This window comes from Dendropsophus ebraccatus, chromosome 1 (assembly GCF_027789765.1).
Source record: "Dendropsophus ebraccatus isolate aDenEbr1 chromosome 1, aDenEbr1.pat, whole genome shotgun sequence".
NCBI lineage: Eukaryota > Metazoa > Chordata > Amphibia > Anura > Hylidae > Dendropsophus > Dendropsophus ebraccatus.
The window spans coordinates 98,000,868-98,025,732 of record NC_091454.1 but is presented as its reverse complement, the minus strand read 5'-3'; the positions used below and the strand labels follow the sequence as shown (position 1 = coordinate 98,025,732).

The 24,865-nt window shown below is 46.0% G+C and overlaps 1 protein-coding gene across 1 annotated transcript in view; it reads left to right on the top strand.

The window, feature by feature from the left end:
• Nucleotides 1-585: 585 nt before the first annotated feature.
• ARID2 (AT-rich interaction domain 2) overlaps nt 586-24,865 on the top strand; it is a 75,059-nt gene continuing 50,779 nt past the window's right edge. Inside the window, exons 1-3 of the mRNA XM_069975953.1 lie at nt 586-1,672; nt 3,312-3,405; nt 7,040-7,137. Coding sequence (XP_069832054.1) covers nt 1,581-1,672; nt 3,312-3,405; nt 7,040-7,137 — 284 coding nt within the window. The 5' untranslated portion in view covers nt 586-1,580. The remainder of the gene's footprint in view (nt 1,673-3,311; nt 3,406-7,039; nt 7,138-24,865) is intronic.

Genomic DNA, 24,865 nt, shown 5'->3' with positions numbered 1-24,865 from the left:
AACCGACCCTAAGGTTTTTTTTTTTTTTACACATCAGTGGCCTCTGATATATCCAGTATTTCAAGTAGATGGATTCCCCCCAGCAATATATACAGTGTCGGACTGGGGTATCTGGGGCCCACCAATGAAGAACCTGTGAGAAATGACATGTCAGTCAATGTTAGTGCAGGTTCTAAAGCTGGGAGCCCACCGGAAGAGTCTATGGTCCTGTGGTGGGCCAGTCCGACACTGGACATATACGTAGTGCATCTTGTGATCCGATACATGATATATTCTGCACTAAAAGTGGCAGAAGCCTAAACTATAAGTGTAAAATAATAATGGCAGCAAATACTATGTGGTTTCATCTTTTTAGTAGACAGGCAGCATAGTCTCTGTGCTCTTTTCACATTCCCCACACACATTTCTATGATAAATGTGATCATTCCTGTACATATTCCAGGGACTGTAAAATACCACAAGAAGGTGACGTCATCGTGGCAGGTGATGACATCACGGCTCCTGCGTCCACATGGACACTCTCCGTCAAAACAAACTAAGCAGAAGAGCGGCGCATGACGTCTACAGTTGGGAAAAAAAACAGACTCTTTCACCACGGTCCCTTGATGGTCCCAACGGTCGGTTTCATGTTGTGAGATTTCAAGTTCGTCCTCCAGCGCTGTCGTCACTTTATCCACCTCCCCTAAGGGCTGCACACCAGCTCTGCTTCTCCTTCCTATTGTTTCCCGCCGCGGCCGCGCCACAGTCGCCACAGAAGCGCGGCCCCGAGTTCCCCCCAGCGTTTCCCTTTCGTGCTCGGTCACGCCGCCGCCGCTCTCCACCGCTACGTGCGCGAGCATGGCGCGGGGTCGCGCTCCTCTCTGTGCGAGGTGCAGGCCCGGCTTGTAATACCTGCGGCCGACGCTAAGGGGTCGCTGTTCTGCGCTTTTCTGCCCCCCTCACCACCAGCAGCAGGAGCAGCAGTGGCCGCCGCGGCCTTAGGTCTTTTTGTCTGTGAGGCAGAGTGAGGAGCGCTCGATTCCGCGGCAGCTGAGCCCGGCCGCCTCTGCGCGGGTACATGAGAGACGAGGCACCGGCGGGAGACCGCAGGAGGCCGCGGACAGCAGCGCCCTCGGAGCCCAACCACCGGCACAAGGCACTAACACAAAGGGAGACTGGGAGCCCGCATCGGCCCGGCAAAAACATGCGCCGTGTCGGGCAACGATCCACCGGCTGTCCGTGTTGAGGCAGGGGGACGGTGAGAAGCGAGCAGCCCGGTCAGCAGCGGGCCGACCCTCCCGTCACCCCACACTTCTCGACGTGAAAGCCCCCTCTCTGCCCGCGGCCTTAACTTTTCCGTGTGTCCCCCCCCCCTCTTCCGTCCCCGGACCGGCTCCCCGCTCCTGCCAGCGCCTCCTGTGCGGTCCATGAGCGGGCTCGGGCCGGCCGCTGGCTCCCTCCTCTCCTGAGAGCCGGGGAGGCCGCCACCCCCTCGCCTCCCGCATTAGCTGTGTGTAGCGCTCCCCGCTCCTCCCGACATCACTAATCGGTTATCTGAGGACAGCCCGGGGTCGCCCTGTCTCCGGCAGCCGGCTCCCACCATGTCTAACTCGACAGTAAAATCGGAGCCCGATCAGCGGAGGAAGGGGCTGGCTTTCCTGGATGAGCTGCGGCAGTTCCATGAGAGCAGAGGGTGAGAGAGCTGCACATGCAGCGGGACCGGGGAGCCCACCGGGGGGAGGGGAGATGGGGAGCACCGGGCTGTATGGAGGGAAACCGTACTGCTGCTGCTGCTGCACATGGGCACCTGCCCCTATGGCCGTTACCCCGTGTGTGGGGGCAGGGCCGGGGAGTCCCCGGTGATCCCTACTCGTGCTAGTTGTGCTTGGGGTTTACCTCATGTCACAGTCTGCAGCCAATACAACTTGTTGGGACTGAGTCAGCCAGTGTGGAGGAATGCTGCTGGGGAACTACAACTCCCACCATAGCCTTCCTCTAGGCCAGGGATCACAGGCTATTGGCTGAATAGTTGCTAGAATATTGCCATAAGATTCCCATGATTGCAGCCATGACAGCAGGTTACAGAGGCGGCCACATCTGGACACTATTATGCTGGGATATTGCAGCCGCTGGATGACTTGCTCCATCTGACATGTTATACTGTTATATATGGGTGTCCAGGAGCTGTACAGCCATACCTGTATTAGGGATAGGAAGCGGCAAGGATCCCAGCAGCCAGGTGTCTCCTGGGCATGACCTGGCTGGCAGTAGAGGCCGCCCAGCTCGGACCCAGCGGCCACTATAGAAGTTGGCCCACTTTACCATTGTGTTGGAGGAGTCAGGGCCTGGGAAGGCCGCAATGTGGTGTGGCACAGTTTTAGTTATTGTTTGGTGTACTAACAGCGTATAAGGAACTATAGTACTTTAGTAGTACCACATTGTTGGCCAAATTCGGGAGAACCTGATACTATCCACTTGCTACCAGTTGTAAACATGTTCTGTGTTCAGGTAAATCCAGTAAGGAAACCAGAATGTAATGTGTGATATGCTAAGCTAGTGTATACCCAGGCTATCCGCACAGTGCTGTCTATAGAGGCGCTGTATGTGTGGGTGGACATGTGCTTGTGTAAATAAACACAGCTTTTCTGAATAGTAGTGAGCCATAGAATCCCAGATCGGGATGTAAAAGCCTCATTTATGTGGTACAGCACCAGTGGCGGGTCTGTATATGCCTATGGACAGTGTGTAGTTCTGGAGCCTATTAAACCGCATCAGTTCTAGTGGACATACTGCGTCCTCTGATGCTGACTAGCATAGGTGTATACACACAGGGCTCTTGCAGTAGAGACCTGCTGTCTGCAGATGAATTTTGTCTTATTGTATATGGTGTTATCCGGCACTATATTATATTTGCCAGCCATACATAATTGCTGCATCTACTATAGAAAAGTAGTACCAATGTGCTACCTTTATATGCAAGTCCGCAGCCATTGTTTATAGGTACTATGGTAAGGGATGGTGTGGTTGTGACCCCTAGAACATGGGTAGAACGTCAGTAACATAGACTTGCCAGCCATGCCTGTGCTATGTACCTACAGACATGGGACCTTTCAGACCTGGGAGCTGGTGTCAAATAGTTTTTGAGAAGTTACTTGGGTAAGCATGTTCACCTAGAGATAGCAAGCTAGTTACAACCCTGGGACACCCCTGTAAGGTTTAGCTCTGAAGGATAATGGTGTACAGTTGTAAAGCTATACTATTAATATATTGAATGATGACTGAATGAGCCCTCCACTGGCCTTCATATAGTGCTCCCACCCATGTTTTTACAGGTCCCGTTTCCGGAAGATCCCAGCAGTGGGGGGCAGGGAGCTGGACCTGCACTCCCTCTACACCAGGGTCACTACTTTGGGAGGCTTTGCAAAGGTAAGGAAACTTTCCATGTGTTGCATCTGTCCACTGAACTATGACCCTGCTGCATATATTATGTATCAAGGAAGATCAATCCCTGTACACACAACACCCACCTTTTGACCTTTCGTACTATCTATCCATTCACAAAGTATATAGGAGGAACCTGCTGTATATATTATATATGGCACAGTATCAATAAACACAACGCATACAACATTACTCTTAGGCTAGGTTCACACACAGTATTTTTGCTCAGTATTTTGCAACCAAGACCAGGAGTGGATTAAAATAACAGGTTCTGTTCACACACACTGCTGAAATTTAGTGGATGGCCGCCAACATTTAACGGCAAATAATGTCCCTTATTAATAAATAAAATAACAATAATTTGCCATTAAATGACGGCCATCCACTCAATTTCAGCAATGTGTGAACAGAGCCTTTCTGTTATTTTAATCCACTCCTGGTCTTGGTTGCACAATACTGAGCAGGAAACAGTGTGTGGGAACATAGCCTTATAATTTGTCTATGCACACAGTACATAGGTGGAGGAACCTGCTGTATATATTATATATGGCACAGGATTTATCCCTCTATACACAACACATACATCGTTACCCTCATTATTTGTCCATACAGGCAGTACATAGGTGGAGGAACCTGCTGTAACTATTATATATGGCACATGATTTATCTCTCTATACATGAAACATACATCGTTACCCTCATTTGTCCATACAGGCAGTACATAGGTGGAGGAACCTGCTGTATATAGGATAGTTTCAGTCCCTGTATACACAAAACATACAGCTTTACCCTCATTATGATGTGTATACACCCATACATAGGAGGAGGCACCTGCTGTATATATTACATATGAGGCCACATGCTGTGTTTTCTTTCTCACTATGGATCTACATGGTATATAGGAGGCTCCTGCTGTATATCTCAGTACACCAGATCAGTCCCTGTATACACCACACAGTATACTCCTGCTGTACAGGACACTTGACTCCATCCCTGTATACACCCCACACAGTATACAAGAGGAGGATGCAGCTGTATATATTATATATGGTACAGATCAGTCCCTGTATACACCACACATAGAGGCTTCTGTATACACCCCACAGTATACAGGAGGAGGATGCAGCTGTATATATTATATATGGCACCAGATCAGTCCCTGTATACACCCCACACAGTATACAGGAGGAGGATGCAGCTGTATATATTATATATGGCACCAGATCAGTCCCTGTATACACCCCACACAGTATACAGGAGGAGGATGCAGCTATATAGATTATATATGGCACCAGATCAGTCCCTGTATACACCCCACACAGTATACAAGAGGAGGATGCAGCTGTATATACTATATATGGTACAGATCAGTCCCTGTATACACCACACATAGAGGCTTCTGTATACACCCCACAGTATACAGGAGGAGGATGCAGCTGTATATATTATATATGGCACCAGATCAGTCCCTGTATACACCCCACACAGTATACAGGAGGAGGATGCAGCTGTATATATTATATATGGCACCAGATCAGTCCCTGTATACACCCCACACAGTATACAGGAGGAGGATGCAGCTGTATATATTATATATGGCACCAGATCAGTCCCTGTATACACCCCACACAGTATACAGGAGGAGGATGCAGCCGTATATATTATATATGGCACCAGATCAGTCCCTGTATACACCCCACACAGTATACAGGAGGAGGATGCAGCTGTATATATTATATATGGCACCAGATCAGTCTCTGTATACACCCCACAGTATACAAGAGGATGCAGCTGTATATATTATATATGGCACCAGATCAGTCTCTGTATACACCCCACAGTATACAGGAGGATGCAGCTGTATATATTATATATGGCACCAGATCAGTCCATGTATACACCCCACACAGTATACAGGAGGAGGATGCAGCTGTATATATTATATATGGCACCAGATCAGTCCCTGTATACACCCCACACAGTATACAGGAGGAGGATGCAGCTATATATATTATATATGGCACCAGATCAGTCCATGTATACACCCCACACAGTATACAGGAGGAGGATGCAGCTGTATATATTATATATGGCACCAGATCAGTCCCTGTATACACCCCACACAGTATACAGGAGGATGCAGCTGTATATATTATATATGGCACCAGATCAGTCCCTGTATACACCCCACACAGTATACAGGAGGAGGATGCAGCTGTATATATTATATATGGCACCAGATCAGTCCCTGTATACACCCCACACAGTATACAGGAGGAGGATGCAGCTGTATATATTATATATGGCACCAGATCAGTCCCTGTATACACCCCACACAGTATACAGGAGGAGGATGCAGCTGTATATATTATATATGGCACCAGATCAGTCCCTGTATACACCCCACACAGTATACAGGAGGAGGATGCAGCTATATATATTATATATGGCACCAGATCAGTCCATGTATACACCCCACACAGTATACAGGAGGAGGATGCAGCTGTATATATTATATATGGCACCAGATCAGTCCCTGTATACACCCCACACAGTATACAGGAGGAGGATGCAGCTGTATATATTATATATGGCACCAGATCAGTCCATGTATACACCCCACACAGTATACAGGAGGATGCAGCTGTATATATTATATATGGCACCAGATCAGTCCCTGTATACACCCCACACAGTATACAGGAGGAGGATGCAGCTGTATATATTATATATGGCACCAGATCAGTCCCTGTATACACCCCACACAGTATACAGGAGGAGGATGCAGCTGTATATATTATATATGGCACCAGATCAGTCCATGTATACACCCCACAGTATACAGGAGGAGGATGCAGCTGTATATATTATATATGGCACCAGATCAGTCCCTGTATACACCCCACACAGTATACAGGAGGAGGATGCAGCTGTATGTGATAATGATGGATGCCTGTATCCCCCCTCCCCATGTCCCTGTGTACAGACTATAGTGTATATACACTATGCTGGCGGCAGCCCGTAGTATTGGGGTGTGGCGCCTCTCCTGGTACCACATAGGCCTGTCCCGGTGTGTCCGTCCCCCCAGGTGGCCGTGTCCCCGGTGGCCCCCCGCCGAGCAGGCCTTCCCTCGGTGCCGGGAGCTGCAGGCCGCGGTGCGGCTCCCGGGGCGGGCGGCTCCATGCTGCCGCTTCCTCTCACTACTTTCCGTGCAAGTCAAAATTAGCGGGCAATGCGTTACAGCTCGCTAATCGTCCCCAGAGCCCGGCGCCGCGGCTGGGAGGAGGAGGAGGGCACACGGCTTCCCGGCCTCCCTCCTCCCCTTCACCAGCCAGGACGGAAGCAACAAAGAGCCGCGGCCGCCTGTAGTGCTGCTGCGCCCGGCCTGTGCCCTCCTCTCTGGCCGTACAGGTGGCTCACACCGGGCACAGTGCTGCTGGGTTATCCCGAGGCCCCGCCCCCTCCCCCGGCGCTCCGGGGCTTCCAGCTGCTGTGCTGCCAGACTCTGGGGAAGCGCTGCTCTGCCTGGTGCAAACAACCCTCATCCCATAGGAGACCTAGCATACAAGTCTGTCCACAAGTAGCCTGTAGTGACGGCCCCCTCTGCTTCACATCCTAGGTGTCAGAGAAGAACCAGTGGGGAGAAATTGTAGAAGAATTCAGCTTTCCACGGGGTTGCTCCAATGCTGCCTTCGCTTTGAAACAGTATTACTTGCGGTGAGTTCCATTTATTTTTTATATTGGATGTTTGTTTTTTTTTTCTCTTGTCTGAATTGGAAGTCACTCCACCCATAGCTTTTTTTAAAGGTAGTTTTATGTTTGGCAATGAAGAATATCATTCATTCACTGTGTTCCTGGCTCTTGTCTGTATGTGGATGAAGTTCCTTAGGTTTGCTTTCTATGGTAGTGTTGTCTGACAGCCTACTTTACAATTTTTTTTTTCTCATTCTCCACTGTAGAGAAAACTCTTTGCATTCAATCACTACAGGCTCCATGCTCCCAAGGTGCTTTGTTTTTGTAGTTGCCAGTTTTGGATATGCATTTAGGACTAGACTACCTCTATTAAAGGGGTTATCCAGTGCTACAAAAACATGGCCACTTTTCCCCCTACTGTTGTCTCCAGTTCAGGTGCGGTTTGCAATTAAGCCATTTACTTCAATGGAACTGAGTTTCAAAACCCCACCCAAACTGGAGGCAACAGTAGGGGGAAAGTGGCCATGTTTTTGTAGCGCTGGATAACCCCTTTAAACTTGCCATAGGTTTTCTTCTCACACATTCCACAAGAATCCATGAGAAAACCTTCAGTATGGCTCCATATAAAGTTGAGATCTCTTAGAAGTTTAGCACCTGTATAGCACAGACAAGTAATAGTGCATGAACATCAAGAACAGCTGTGGGTCTGCGTGAGCTTCTCATTTTAGATTGGCAGCCATAAGGAGCTTATTAGAGTATCCTAAAATGTTTGTTTTAACCCACTGATTGTTTGGGTGCGTTCACACGTACAGGATCCGCAGCAGATCCACAGCAGATTTGATGCTGTGTTCAGTTATTTAGATGAAATCTGCTGCGGATCCAGTACGCATGAATGTACCCTAAAGTGGACAAAGATCCTTGCAAACCTGTTAGACTTTAGATGACAACAGATGTTCTATAGTCGTCGATTTTCAACAGCTGTGTGGTTTAGGGTGTTGTCAGGATGGACCTAGTAGTTCTTATTATCTTGGGTTTTCCTTCCTAATCTTCATTATTTCCATAAAATTATAAATGCAATGCATGCAAGCAAGCAGAGGAATGAGAGAGTACAAACTGAAAGGTGTCCATGGCCAGTAGAACTCAGTGGGTCCAGAAAGTCATTTCCTGATCAGGAATAACCTGATACATTTCAGTTGTGTGCATGAGACCTGATTATGCTGCATGGACTGTTCCACATTAGATTACCACAGTGGTGGAGACAGAGACGCCCATCACAGTTACTGATGATGATGATGATGATGATTATACAGTTTCTGTCACACAATTATAATGGATTTGATGTCTGATTAGCTTTCCTGACTGTATACTTATAGGGGGAGGTTTAACAAGCATTCTTACAGTAAGAGTGTTCTTTGCATGCGTTATGGGATTGAGAGCAGATTTAAAAGGGAGAGAATGCAGTTTGCAATCAGAAAGTTAAGATGGTGGCTGATCAGAGGTCACATGACCCAGATACGTTAATAAAATGTGTGTATACAGTAGAGTTGCAATGAAACCATTGGCTTTGCCGGAACAGTGGTTGTTATTATGTATTGTAGGTGCAAAGAAATTTAGGAGTGCTTCTTAATTGTCCAAAAATGTCACCTTTGTAATTTGCAGTTAATGATAAATGTCTTATGTGCTCTTTTTTATATTGTTTTTCTATTTACTAATTTACTGGTTCATTGGTTAGAGTAATGCTGCGTTTACACGGAGCCATAATTCGCCCAATCGAACGATTAATGATTTCAAAGTAACAATGTGTTTTTTTTTTTTTTTTTTATAACAATCAGCGTTTAGACAGAACGATATGTCGTTTGAAAAATTTGTTATTGCGATCATTTTAAGATCGCTTAAAGTGACTGTACCACCAGGCCCAGACTGAAGCACTGGAGGCGGGCGAACCCACCCTTAGTGGGAGGAAACCCCAGCCCCTCTATGATAGGGTTCCATTGATTCTAATGGAGTCAAGTCATGTAGGGGCTGGGGTTTCCTCCCACTAAGGGTGGGTCTGCCCGCCTCCAGTGCTTCAGCCTGGGCCTGGTGGTACAGTCACTTTAAGCCTGTTTACACAAAGCGATCTGCTAACGGCATTCCGCGGCGGACAATTCCGTCGCGGAATTCTGCTACCTTTCCTCAGTGGGAACGGGGCCTTAGGCAAGCGAATGTTTCAAGGCACTCAAATGTCATAATAGTTATTGCAAAACTTCAGTAATGTCATAAGAAACATTGTTTGTACTGAAAGTTTTGGGCACCAGAACCTTTCTTAGCAGTATTGCTCAGTGGCTTGGAGAGTACACAATATGATTATATGATATCTATTACAAATTGGAGAACCTTGAGCATGCTCTAGTTTGTCCTAATCGAACATTTAGCATTTAAAGGACAACTCCCGCGGGACCCCCCCCAAAAAAAACAACACAGACACCATACTCACCATCCCTCCGGTGACGATCGCCACTCCATTCGTCCGCCTCACTGTCACCGCCGTCCGCCGTCCAGCGATGTCTCTGATTTCCGGGTCCTGGGGATAGAAAAGGCTGCCAGTGCGCTTGCGCACCGGCAGCCTTTTCATTGGCTGGAGCGCATCACATGGCTTCCAGCAACCTCAGCCAATAAGGGCTGACGAAGCTGGAAGCCATGTGATGCGCTCCAGCCAATGAAAAGGCTGCTGGTGCGCATGTGCACCAGCAGCCTTTTCCGTCCCATTCACTCTCTATGAAGACGCCGAGGAGGAAGAAGACCCGGACCGCCCCCCGGCTCTGACGTCGTCGTCACCAGATGCCGCCCGGGAGAAGAGGACCGTGACGATCGTAATAGGTAATGTATATATTCTTTAACTTCCGGGCGGGGGGGTCGGGGGTCCGAAAGTGGGGGAAGGGGGCCAGACCGGGTATTTAACCACATTACAAAGTTATATAACTTTGTAATGTGTGTTAAATAAGCTAAAAAAATTTTTCGTGAGAGTTGTCCTTTAACCCTTTAAGGACATGGCCCATTTTCGTTTTTACGTTTTCGGTTTTTCCTCCTTGTGTTTAAAAGGTCATAGCACTTGCATTTTTCCACCTAGAAACCCCCATGACCCCTTATTTTTTGCGTCACTAATTGTACTTTGCAATTACAGGCTGAATTTTTGCATAAAGTACACTGCGAAACCAGAAAAAAATTCGAAGTGTGGTGAAATTGAAAAAAAAAACGCATTTCTTTTATTTGGGGGAAATGTGTTTTTACGCCATTCACCCTGGGGTAAAACTGACTTGTTATGCATGTTCCTCAAGTCTTTACGATTAAAACGATATATAACATGTATAACTTTTCTTGTATCTGATGGCCTGTAAAAAATTCAAACCGTTGTTAACCAATATACGTTCCTTAAAATCGCTCCATTCCCAGGCTTATAGCGCTTTTATCCTTTGGTCTATGGGGCTGTGCGAGGTGTCATTTTTTGCGCCATGATTTGATCTTTCTATCGGTACCTTGATTGCCCATATACGTCTTTTTGATCGCTTTTTATTACATTTTTTCTGGATTTGATGCGACCAAAAATGCGCAATTTTGCACTTTGGGATTTTTTTGCGCTGACGCCGTTTACCGTACGAGATCAGGAATGTGATTAATTAATAGTTCGGGCGATTACGCACGCGGCGATAGCAAACATGTTTATTTATTTATTTGTTTACTTTTATTTAAAACCTGGGAAAAGGGGGGTGATTCAGACTTTTATTAGGGGAGGGCGCTTTTTACTATTAACAACACTTTTTTTTTTTTTTTTTTACACATATACTAGAAGCCCCCGTGGGGGACTTCTAGTATATACACTGTGATCTCTCATTGAGATCTCTGCAGCACAGATATGCTGCAGAGATCCATGAGATCGGCACTCGTTTGCTTTCGGCTGCTGCAGCCGGAAGTAAACGAGTGCCGAGCCGAGGACGGCGCCATCTTGGACGCGTCCCCGGCCGGCATCAGTAACGGAGATCGCTCCTCCGGGACAAGGTCCCGGAGGAGCGATCTCCCCCACTAGACACCAGGGAAACGTTGCCTCCGGTAATCGGAGGCAGCTGTCAACTTTGACAGCTGCCTCCGATTAGCTAATTAGCGGGCACGGCGATCAGACCGTGCCCGCTAATAGCGGCAGTCCCGGGCTACACGCGGCACCCGGGATCGCGGCACTTCAAAGCGGGGCCGCCGCGCGGCCCCGCTTTGAAGTGCAAGTGAGGACATAGGACGTACCGGTACGTCCTATGTCCTTAAGAGGTTAATTACTGGTAGCTAGAGATGAGCGAACGTCGAGCATGCTCGAGTCCATCCGATCCCGGTCGTTCGGTATTTGATTAGCGGTGGCTGCTGAAATTGGATAAAGCTCTAAGGTTGTCTGGAAAACATGGATACAGCCAATGACTATATCCATGATTTCCACATAGCCTTAGGGCTTTATCCAAGTTCAGCAGCCACCGCTAATCAAATGCTGAACAATCGGGTTTGGATGGACTCGAGCATGCTCCAGGTTCGCTCATCTCTACTGGTAGCTGAAGAAGTTAAATGCAGTCCTAAGGCTGCATGAAAAACATGCATACAACCATAAGTGCATTTATGGAGTGTCAGACATACTGATTTAGTGTGGTTTTTACATTAAATCCTGGTAAAAAAAAAAAGTGTTCTCTGCAGATATGAGGGCATCCATGACTGGTGATATGTTTTTATGAGGACAAATTCCTAGATCTCTTGCACACGTTAATCCATTATATATTATCCATTATTGCCCATATATATAGTAAAATGTTCAGAAATTGAATTCCAATAAATATGCTTTATATTGTGAGTAGCCCAATTATATAATGTGAGAAAAAGCCAGATGTTGCCATTTTACTACAGTGTGTGTGTGTGTGTGTGTGTGTGTATATATATATTATAATTAATGTGTGTGTGTTTACTGACACTTTTTCAAAAATGGAGCATACTATGGTGGGTTTTTTTTTTCACCTAGTTCGTGGTAGTTTTTCCTCCCATAGATCTCTATAGGTTGAAAAAACAGCATTTGTAAATGTGTGTGTGCATTTTTTTCCTCACATTCTTCAATAAAAATTATTTATCTCACCTGTTAGCTTGTTTTATGACTGAGTTTATTTAATTAGATATGTCCATCTAATGGTGCATTTACACAGGGAGATTTATCTGACCCATTTTGGAAGCCAAAGCCAGGAATGGATTTAAAAAAGAGAAGAAATCTCAGTCTTTCCTTTATGACCTGTTTCCTGTTTATAGTCTGTTCCTGGTTTTGGCTTAAAAAAATCTGTCAGATAAATCTGTCTATGTAAACGCACCATAATACGTCCCTATATAGGCTGATACATGATCCTTAAACAGCTACTTACTGCAAACTGTATTGTTCAACCTGGTGTTACTAAATACCTGTCTACCACTAGTCAACCTATACACTTGTTTTACTTTTCTGAGTTCCGCAATTGATGGACTTTAATCCCTCTTTGTTCCCTGTTCAACTATGATGTCTCTGTAATACCTTACCACATTAAGTTTTTTGTTATTGTATGTTTATAAAATACAAAACAGATAAAGAATGTTCAAATTCTTCAATAAAAATTCTAGAACCACATGATTAGAAAATCAGAAAACTGTCATAAAAGGTGCGTTTTTTTTATGCTTTAGTGGTAGGCAGCAGGGGCACTTTTTTAAGCCTCTGTGTTGCCCTGTTTTGTGATGTGTAAATGCAGTTGCACTCTTCACTTATAATCTGCTGAATAGTTTGCAAGTAACTTCCATAGAGCTGAACATCAGCTAGGCGGTTTGTACATTCTGAAGCTGTCATCACTTTATACACAGGGCTGGCATTACTGGCTAGAGAAGCGTTGACTGTTCAGGCTGTCTTCCTATTGGCTGTCCTGGATTAATTACACACGTGAATCTGTAGTGACTACAGCAGAAAGCATGTAGAATCAGAACTACATAATGTTAGCTAGAGTTATAATGTGTCTCTGAAATGTGGTGGAATACCTGTTTCTTGTCTTGGTTACGGTGGTAAATAGTTAGTATGTAGGCTGAAGGATCAGCTCCTGTCACTTATATTCACAAGTAATACAGTATGAATTACTACTAGAAACAAACGTTAAGCATAATACTATTTTTTTTGCCATCTAAATATTCCAGCACCTGAAAAAAGGCTGTTTATGCTTTTTTTTTTTTTTTTTTTTTGCCAATCATTTGCACAAAAGAAAACCATAGAATTTGACTAAAATACCCACAAATCCACATTTCAATCCCTGCTTGTTTTTAAAATGTGCTATAGAGGACCTGAGCACACCATTTTCTGTATATTGCATTTTGTCATTTTTAAAGTTTCTAAAATCCTTTGAGATCTGTCTAGTGTGTGTATATAAGTCTGTGATTTTTTTTCAGTTTTGTATAACATCATGTCTGACGAAGGGAGCTAGACTCTCGAACGCTTACAATCAAATATACTCAGTTAGCCTCCAAAAGTTGTATGTCTGTTTTCAATGAAAAAATACAAACTTCCAGATGCTTTTCAATCAGTCAAAAATACTGTTTTGGCGTATACCTGGCCCTTGGAGTTTGTCTTCTAGTTGTGTACGCTGAATGTAATTGACAAATGTGTTGTAAACACAGGTTGGCCTTCTATGCAACATAGGTGGCACTGCGCAAGCACTGTGTCCCTTTGCTTGTACCTGTGTGCCGCCACCTTAGTTAAATGCTGTCACTGCTTAGGCTAGGTTCACACTGCGTTTTCAGCATCCGTTTAACGCATCCGTTTTTTAAAAAAACGCATTAAAAACGGATTGCAAAAAACGGATTCATTTGTGTGCATCCGTTTTTCCATTGACTTCCATTATAAAAAAAAACGGATCCGTTTTTTTTGGCGGACCAAAAAATGTTGCTGACCCTATTTTTCTGGACGTTAAAAAAAACGGATCCGTTAAACGGATGCTGAAAACGCAGTGTGAACCTAGCCTTAGCAACAAGGCTGAGATTGGTTTCTCTGTCTTTTATTTATTGATAACCTGCTAAATGGCGAAAGCTTTATTTTGGTTGCATGCACTTTTTGTGTATTAATTTTTTTTTAGTTATTTCTTTACTTTCAAATGGATTGATTTGTAGTCTAAATATTCATTGACCCTTTCTAAATATATTGGTGTTTGAACCTGTTCCTTCCTTCCAACTTTGCGTGGCTTTGCTCAGAGAGCAGTGTACGTGGTCTATAGATTTCTTAGAAAGTCTAAGGTCTTGCTGTCAGCTGTCTGCTTTCTTTAAGGGGTTGTCCGTTTTTTTTTTTTTTTTAATAAACTAGCATTGCATTGACCTCTGTGGGTGTTGTATATTCTACATACACTTCTATTTTTTTATTTATAGCGCTTACTGTGTTCTCAGGCTCAGTCACATGACCACTCTTGCCTGTATTTTCTTTACTTCCTGTGATGTCACGTTCCCTTTCTGGTTCCTGTTCCTGAAAGTGAGGGAACAGCGAGTCATCAGGTGGGTGGGGTTATGCATCCACATTTCTTAAGCCCCACCCCTGTAGGCTAACATCTGAGCCCAGTAGAAACCACAGCAGTAAGGGCAGCATGACATGGAGTGGTAGCTGTGTGGGGGGCACAGAGGTTAGCCATGTTGGGGTGGGTTCACACTACGGAATTCTCGCGGATAAACTCTGCTGAATTCCGTCAGCTGTACACACTCACGCGCGCCTTACCGCCAGCTCCATAGACAACATTCTATGGGGCGGCTGATTCCGCATTCCGCCGAAAGAACTGACGTCACTTCTTTCAGCGGAATGCGGAATTAGCCGGCCCATAGAATGTTGTCTATGGAGCCGGCGGAGAGGTGCGCGTCCGTGAGCACGTAAGGCAACGGAATTCAGCGGAGTTTTATCCGCGAGAATTCCGTAGTGTAAACCCACCCTTACTTTGAAGTATACAGTGGTAGGGCAGTGCTGCTGCTGCCTTTAATATGGAGAGGAGAGAGGATACTTCACCTTATGTTAGTCATCATTCTATCTATTTTTTGCTGTGGTAAACTTGCATTAGAATCCCTGCTCGTTGAAACCTGACCCACCTGTAAGATGGCTTCTGTAGTGTATATGTAATCCAGGACTACAACTCCTAACATGTACATGTGTGCTGGGGTTTGTCGTCCTACAACCAGGGCTGGCTGCAGGTTTTTGTGGGCCCTTCGGCGATAGAGCCTCAGTGGACCCCTTTTGTGAAGCAAATCATGGAGATACAAATGAGGACAGATTTGCAGCAGGAGAAACATGTGGCTGCTGCATGTAACACTGTCGTCCTACATAGACTGACATCACACAGACTGGGGGCAGACCCAGGAGGTGTGGATTGACTTCACAGGGATGAGGCAGCCCCTAAATGCTGATGATACCAGATACCAGTGTCCTGTGCAGTTTCTGATAACAACCCTGGCTTTTGGTAGCACCGCTGCCCGCAATGACAAAAAAAATAAAAGTATGGTACCAGGCTGGACTAGAAGCGCTGCGGGGCCTGTCACTTGTCCTAGTAAGTCGGGTTCTGACGCCGGCCCTGCCTACAACAGATAAAATTCAAAAGACTAGTTTATTTGGTTATATAAGTAATTGGCAGACACTGAACCACCATGCTGTTCAAAATGTAGGAAGACAGACATTTCCTGCATATGGGTAGAGTGGGTGGAGCTAGATTTAGAGAGGAGGGGTGGAGTTTTAGGGTTGCAGAGCTATAATGTCACTGCTGCCCCATGTGACCTGGAAGTTCTTTATGTAAACAAACAAACACAAATCCAAAAAGCAGCAATAGAGGAGAAAACAACGAAAGGCCCTATTACACGGAATGATTATCGACCATATTCGGCCTCGTCCTGTGCAATAGAAGGCAACGATCAGCCGTGAACGATGTCTGCTGATCGTTGCTGTCGTTTGTCTTACATGTTGAAAGACAAACCACTGTGATAGCAGCGATCTGCTGCTGTCACTCTGAGAAATAGGAGCGGTGGCAGCAGACCGCCGCTATCCTCTATTGGCTGCCCGGACGATCTAGCGTTCACGTTACGCAACGCAAGGCACTTTACGGTAAAACTGACATTTTTATCTTTATTCTATAAGTCAGTCTGAATACAGCAATATGCATGTTTATACAGCTTTTCTTATGTTTTTACTGTTTTATCACCAGTAAAACACATTTTTTTTTTTTTTTGCAAATAAGATACATTTTTAATGGCCCTATTGTGACTCATTTAACGCTTTTATTTTTTTCACTTACGGGGCTGTATGGGGCACAGCTTCTGTCACTGACATTTAAATGTTGCAATCACAGCATTGAAAGGGTTAATGGCGGGCGGCCACGGGATCACTGCGGCCCTTCATTAACAGTGAGGACCCAGCTGCTTATAGCAGCCAGTCCTCACTCTTTGAAGGGAACTCAGCTCCTGAGCTTGCTTCAAAGCTTCCCAGGAGACCATGACGTAAATGTAGGTCATATGTCATCTGGGCCATAACTTTCATGGCATACATTTACGTCCATTGTCATCAAGGGGTTAATGATTGGGCAAAAAGCTCAAAATTTACTGAGCGAACTGTGCAGCGATTGATGGCTGTACAGTTCTTTCCCTCCTCTTGTTGGCTCTGATCTGATTGATTTGTGCAGGACAGGAGAGCAAGCTGGATTAATGATCATATCACATGCAGCTTATTGCCAAGGCATTGAACTACCCATAGAGTTTACCTGGCAATATGGGGATGGGTCCACCCTACCTCCCAGGACCTTTTGATTTCCCATTCAGTTACATGCCTTGGAGAAGTCACACAGAAGTAATAGAAGTGTAAAAGGTACCTGCTTCAGAGCTGTGTCTCTGGTGCTAAAAGGTGTAAACAGAATTGTTTGGACAGATACTTTAAAGTGTCTCTGTCGTTATAACTTTGAAAATCTAAATCAACAGTAGATGTGATATAAAGCAACTTTGCAATATACATTCATTTTATTTATTTTTGTTATCATGGTATAAAACACAGTTGAACTTAACAGAAATCAAGGTCCAGTCTCCTGAAGGCAAATATTTAGTCTTGACTAGTTAAGAAAAAGAGACTAAACACATGAAGTCCCAGCCAGTACAGAGCGTCACAGCTCAGTGTCCATCTATCAAATGACTGCCTTCTCTGTGAGCGCTCAGATGACCTGGGAAACACAGGACTTCCTGTAGACTGTGGTTTTATTTTTTTTTTTCAATCAGAACACAGGAAGTGCTGTGCTGTGATAACTAAACAATAACAATGAATGCATATTGCAAACTTGCTTAATACTGCATCTACTTAGATTTTAAGTTATAACGACAGTGACACTCGAGGCTATGTGCACACTATGTAAGAGACCCGGCTGGTCTCTGAAAAGATCATCCCGACCGTACTGCAGTACCAGCCGGATGATCTTTTCGGCCACAGGGTTCTGATGCGGAGCGCATCCGTGCCTGCCCGCATCAGAACTCTCCACTGCACACTCCGGCCGCTCGCACCACAGTGTCATTGTTTTCTACAGCCGCTATTCACTGATTAGCGGCCGCAGAAAACTGACATGTCAATGAAAAAGTACGCTACCTCTCTGTCTATAGGATCCCAACAGGAGCATATACATATGGTATACGCTCCGGCTGGGATCCCATAGACGCAGAGGTAACGTATATTTTCGTAATAATCACGGCCGTTGTGCAACGGCCGTGATTTTACTAAAGTATGTTGTCTGAACATAGCCTAAGGCTACATTCACAAATTCCATAGGCTGTTCTTAGCCGCGAACATGTAGCTACGGACAGGATATGAAAGTGCATTTGTGGGTTGTCCACAATGCTCGGACCTATTCAGTAGAGAATAGTGATCCATACTAGGACCTGCGTGTATTTTTTTGCGACACAGATCACGGCCCCATACATGTACAGATTGTTTGAATAGGGCGATTTAAATTAGTGGGTCCTTAGTGCCTTGCACAATTGCAGACAGTCTACAGAACATGTGAATGAAGCGTAAGGAAGGTGAAAATGTCTTTAAAATAGTGGTGACGAGACACTGATTTACCTATGGGAGCCTGAGCGTTAATGGCAGAGTGTTGGATAGAAACCTTTTAAATTGTTCAGTTTGAAAGTCTGCCATCACCTGGAAAATCAGTAGTTTTTTCCTGAAAAGCCCCTTTAGGCGCCAATATTGGAGCACTGTCAGGATCCACAATTCACACAAAATACAGAGCAATGCTATCCCAAGGTGTTGTGGTGTCGCATGACAATGCATGTCTACCTACTACTGCCCAACTTTGTTTAGAGGTGTTAAAGGGAAACTATCAGCAGGTTAGAAGCATCCAACCTGCTGAAATCTTCCTATAGTCAAGGGGGCCCTGAGGAAAAGTCACCATTATACACTTAGTATGGGAAATGCACATGAAGTGCTTTTTTCCCTTCACTTCCTGGATAAAATGGTCATGTCACAACCCGACTCCCAGAGCTGTGTGGGCTGTGGCTGCTGGAGAGGATGGTGGCAGGGGGACACTGAGGGACAGAGAGCATTAAAGGGGCACTGAGCATCCCTCTGCCATCATCCTCTCCAGCAGCCACAGCCCGCACAGCTCTGGGAGTCGTGTCGTGACATCACCGTTTTATCCAGGAAGTGCAGTTGAAGGTGCAGGGAAAAAAACACTTTATAAGCACTTCCTGTAATAAGTGTATACTGGTAATTTGTGTAACGAAAGCCCAAAAATGAAAACTGGCTCCGTGCTTAAAGAATTAAACACAAGAAGGAAAAACAATAACGTTCATAAAGTAAACAGAAATTGGGCCGGTCCTGAAGGGATGTGACAATGTGATCACTTTTAGTTTTTTCCTCTATGTTGCTTTGAGTGCCAAAATGTATTTTTTTTTCATGGACTGTACTGTGTGAGAGGTTTTTTTTTATAGCTCTTAGAAAGCGAGGAGGAAAAAACTAAAATGCAAAAATGGAAATTGGTAATTAGGGCCATTTTGGGCTGTGTCATGAAGGGGTTAGAAAGAAATTTTGCAGTGCCCCCACACCCTCTCCGCCCATATGTTGCACGGTAGGACTGGGCGATTAATTGTGAGAGAATCATAACTGAATATGACCTCGATTAACACAGTGGCAGGTCGTAGTTTTTTTTTTTTTTTTTTTTTTATGCCACCTGCCCCCATTATTTTCTAACAGCTGTAAGCAATCATAGAAATGCAGACAATTGGTTCCACAACCCAAAAATAATGATTTATTATTCTGAATAACATGTAAAACAGATAAAACAAAAATTCAGAAACAGCAGAATATGTGATATAAGTTACTGTACAATAATGGAGAGGATGGGAAACACAAGGACTGACAGACTGCAGGGAGCATGAAGGAATAAGCAGGGCAGATGTGGGCACATACATGCAGCACTTTCTGGGGAGAGAGGGGTTACAGCTATGGAGAGATTACCTCCACACTCCTGTCCCCTGATGTAAGCCCCAGCCTGAAGTGGATCTGCTATGATTTGGAAGGTGAGGGAGACTTCCTAGGTGAGAGTACAGGGCTGTAGACCACCCTGTGCAGACCATGCCCCTCCTCCACTCGCGCTCCCACCCAGTACAGGGAGCTCTAAAACCAAAGCAATGCTCTTAAACCAAGTCACAATTTTGAAAAACTGTGAGCTCTTAAACCAAAATGCTCTTAAACCAAGTTACTCTCAAACCAAGGTACCACTGTACTAGGGATGCGAACTGATCAGAATAAAAAGCAATTGAAGGTATACGGGTCAATGCTTTTCTCTTTCTCTGTTCCCCAAACAGAACAGAGAGAGGAAGAAAGTCAACATGCACCCCTGAGGGAATTGAAGGGGGTGGCCACTTTATAGTAAAATTGCTCAATGTACAGTTAGTCAGTTAGTAAGTGTACTCACTGCACTTAATGACAGCTGCTCCCTGTGTATCCCATAGAGCTAAATTAAGACTCCACTCTTCCAGGCTGTGCTGCCCTGCTCTGTGGTTAGTTTGTCTATAAGATGGCTGACATAGGTGAGCATGTGACCATGCCCTGACCCCTCAGTGTCTTCCATAGGCATATACAAATTCACTGGTGGTACTGGGGGGTATAGCATGGTCATATGCTCCTCCATGCCGGCCATCTTATGGACAGTCACCACAGAGCAGGACAGCACAGTCTGGAGGAGGGGAGTAGGATTTTACCTCTATAGGGTAGACAGGGAGCTGCTGTCAGTAAATACAGTATATATATATGAGTACACTTATACTGTACACTGAACTATTTTACTATAAAATGTGCAACACCTTTTAACAGTATGCTGACTGAACATGTGGGGCAGGGTTAGCTGCCAGGACCACTCTTCCCTCCATCCCTGTTTTGTGGGGGTATATTTATTCAGAGCATTGTGCTCTTAGTACTTAGATTTAATTTTTTCAACATTGTCTCATTTGTTGCATAGGCTCTAGGACATGCTACACGGGCATTCATTAAACCATTATTTTTGGGTTGTCATAGGAAAATACTGTCTTCCAAATGCATTGTGCTGTGTGTGTGTATGTACACACACACACACACACACACACACACACACATAGTGGTACCTTGGTTTAAGAGTTACTTGGATTGAAAGCATTTTGCAAGAAGAGATCACAGTTTTTCAAAATTGTAACTTTGGTTTCAGAGCTCCCTGTACTGGGTGGAAGGGGAAGTGGGGGAGGGGCATGGCCTGCACAGGGAGGTCTACAGCACTGTGCTCTGACCCAAGGAGTTTCCCTTACCTTCCAAATCATAGCAGATCCACTTCAGGCTGGAGCTTGCATCAGGGGACGGGACTGGGAAGGTAATCTCTCCATAGCTGTAACCCCTCTCTCCCTGGACAGAGAGTGCTGCTATACTGTGACCACATATGTCCTGCTCATTCCTTTATGCTCCCTGCTGTCTTTCAGGCCTTGTGTTTCCCATTCTCTCCATTCCTGCTATAATGTGCCTGCACTCACACTCAGCTATACACACTGCTGTATAGAAAAGTTTCTGTCACTGTCTGGGATTCTCACTTCCTGATTGGTCCATGCTTAACCCCTTAACGACATCGGGCGTAAACTTACGCCCTCGCGCCCTGGTACTTGGCGCATCAGGGCGTAAATTTACGCCCGATGTTTCCCCGATCGCTGCGTGTTCACACACAGCGGTCGGGGAAGATGGCCTGCTATAAATCATAGCAGGCCATCTTAGCTTCACGGCACGGGGGGTGGTTAACACCCCCCGTGCTTACGATCGCCGCTATAGGCTGATCAATTCAGATCAGCCAATAGCGGCGATCGGAACCTTTCCGGGTCATCGGCGACCCGATGACCCGGAAAAAAATGGCGGTCGGTGCTGTCCGAGGACGGCACCGACCGCCATTACTGTAAAAAGTAATGGTGATCGCCGTGCCACCGGCCCGATCGCCGTGAACGGCCGGCCGGCCGTTCACGGCGATCGGGCCGGTGGCACGGCGATCAGAGTCCCACAAAATAGTAAATACCTGCCCTGGACCCCTCAGCTAGGCAGCCGAGGGGTCCAGAGCAGGTATTTGTACATTACTCACCTGTCCCGGGCTCCTGATCGGCGTCTTCCGGGTTCGCGGCATCCTCGTCTTCGTTCGGGTCTTCGGCTTCTTCCGTGACGTCACGTTCGGCTTCTCTCGGCTATTTTCGGCTCCAGCGTCGGCTGTTTCCGTATTTTGCGCTCTGCTGCCCTCTAGCGGCTGATAATGTGTAATACACGTATCAGCCACTATAGGGATGTTCAGAATGTAGAAATTTTTATTTTTTTTTTTTTCAAATTTTTTTTTTTCTATTTTCCGCACCCTATCGCCGCTGAGTGTTGATCAGCATCGCACGAAAGTGCGCTGCTAATCAGCAACTCCTCCTTTTTGGCGTAGGGTGTTTTTTTTCTATATTCTACTGCCACGGTCTGCTTATAAGTGCAGACCGTGGCAGTAGAATATATCACCAACTCCTTTGTTGGCGTAGGTTTTTTTTTTATACTTACTGTAAAAAAACACGTAAAAAACACTACATTACACCACACTACATTGAATAAAGTTTGACACTACACCACTACATACCCCATATACCAATCCCCATATAAAGATGGCCCCCAGGGTGTTTTCGGCGTCAGAGGGATACGTTATTATTACCTCCGACACCGAAACAGCCAGTGAGGATGAATGGGGGGATCCTTCTTTCCTCCATTCATCCTCATCCTCCAATGACATGTCTGGGGGGTAGCGTAGCGTACGCTGCCCCCCAGACACGTCTTTTCCGCCAGTACCGTCCCAATAAGAGATGACGGTATGGAGTGAAATTCTACAAACTCTGTGAGCGTACCTCAGGGTACACTTACAGATTTAGGGTACGTGCACACTGCGGAATGGCGAAGAATAACCCTTTGTGCATTCCGCAGCTGGCACCCGCCGGCGGACTGATGCGGGCGCATGTCTCTACCCGTGTCATAGACTCCATTCTATGCACGGGCGGATTCCATCGTCCATCCAAAGAATGAATACGTTGGACGGAGAGCTGAATCCGCCCGGGCATAGAATGGAGTCTACGACACGGACGGAGACGTGCGCCTGCATCAGTCCGCCGGTGGGTGCCAGCTGTGGAATGCACAAAGGGTTATCTGTCGCGATTCCGCAGTGTGCACGTACCCTTAGAGTGTATGTAGGAAGGGACACCCGAATCCAGCCCCCAGATGCCCCCTCCCCCCCCATCCTCGGAGTTAGTGGGAAGATCGTTCGGGAACTGATCTTCCCACTGCTGGATAAAGGTCACCACCACCTGTACGGGGATAACTTTTATACCAGCACCCCCTCTTCCGGTCCCTCGCTGCCCGAGCTACTGTAGCTTGCGGCACGATCCGAACATATCAGAAGTAGTAATAGCGCCCTAATATTTAGCAGCCATGGAGCGGACCCAGCGCTTCTGGATATGAAGGACCCCGTATCGCACCAGGACAACATTTTCCAGGTGACGTCCCCCACACTGGAGAACAGGAGACCCCAGAAGAAGTGCAGAGTGTGGCGTAACAGAGGGATCAGGAAGGACACCATTTTCCCGTGTGACACCCGTCCTGATCACCCCGGCCTCTGCATACTGGATCGCTCCAAGGCGCACCACACGTCACTGGGGTTCTACATTATCTAAATTCTGTCCCTTATTCCTATTTCGGGGGTCACGTTGATCCAGGGATTATTCTGATCGCCAATATGGAGTCGGGAAGGAATTTTCCCCTGTGATGAGGCTACTGTCGTCTGCCTTACGAGGGTTTTTTTTTGCCTTCCTCTGGATCAACACAGGTTGAGTTTGATGGACACCTGTCATTTCCAACCTTATAAACTAATAATTGTCCTAATACCCCCAAATAAATTAGAATTGTCCCTTTTCCCCAGCTAAGTAGGTATGGCTGCCATTCCCATTAGAGAAGGCCATGATGCAATTACAAAGCCTCTGTGCGGCCAGGACAGTAGAAACCCCCCACAAGTGACCCCATTCTGGAAACTACACCCCATAAGGAATCTAAGAAGGGGGGCAGCGGGGATATGGCCCCCTGGTGACGGCCACATTTGGGACGTGAAAATGAAAAAAATTGTATTTTTTATTTTCTCGGCACATGTTCTACGTAAGTGCCCGTCACCAGTGGGGTCCATATGCTCACTGCACCCCTTGTGAGATTCCTTATGGGGTGTAGTTTCCAGAATGGGGTCACTTGTCGGGGGTTTCTACTGTCCTGGCAGCACAGGAGCTTTGTAATTGCGACATGGCCTCCATCCTCCATTCCAGCCTCTAAATGGCGCTCTGTCCCTTTGGTGACTTGCCCTGTGCCCATATGGCACATTATGCCCACATGTGGGGTATTTTCGTACTCAGGGGACACTACCCTACACGTTTTGTGTTCATTTTCTTTTTTAACCCCTTGTGGAAATGGAAAAAAATCGAGGCTAGACCAACATTTAGTGTAATTTTTGTAAAATTTTTACTCTAAATCATTAATCTTGTCATGTTTTTTCATTTTCACAAGGGGTTAAAAGATAAAAAAAACATTTAATGTGTAGAGCAATTTCCCCTGAGTACGGAAATACCCCACATGTGGACATAAAGCGCCATGCGGGTGCAGGGTAAGCCTCCGAAGGGAAGAAGCGCCATTTGGTTTTTGAAGGCTGGATTTGGATGGAATGGATTTCGAGGGGCCATGTTGCATTCAAAAGGCCCCTGTGTTGCCAAGACAGTTGAAACCCCCCACAAGTGACCCCATTATGGAAACTGCACCCCTCAAGGAATGTAACAAGGGGTGTAGTGAGCATATGGACCCCACTGGTGACGGACACAAATGTGGAACAATGTGGCGTGAAAATGAAATATTACATTTTTTACACTATAATGTTGGTTTAGCCTTGAATATATCATTTTCACAAGGGGTTAAAAGAGGAGAAAAAAAACAAAATGTGTAGCGCAATTTCCCCCGAGTCCGTAAATACCCCACATGTGGACATAAAGCGCCATGTGGGCGCAGGGCAAGCCTCCGAAGGGAAGGAGCACCATTTCGTTTTTGAAGGCTGGATTTGGATGGAATGGATTTTGAGGGGCCATGTTGCATTCAAAAGGCCTCTGTGTTGCCAAGACAGTTGAAACCCCCCACAAGTGACCCCAT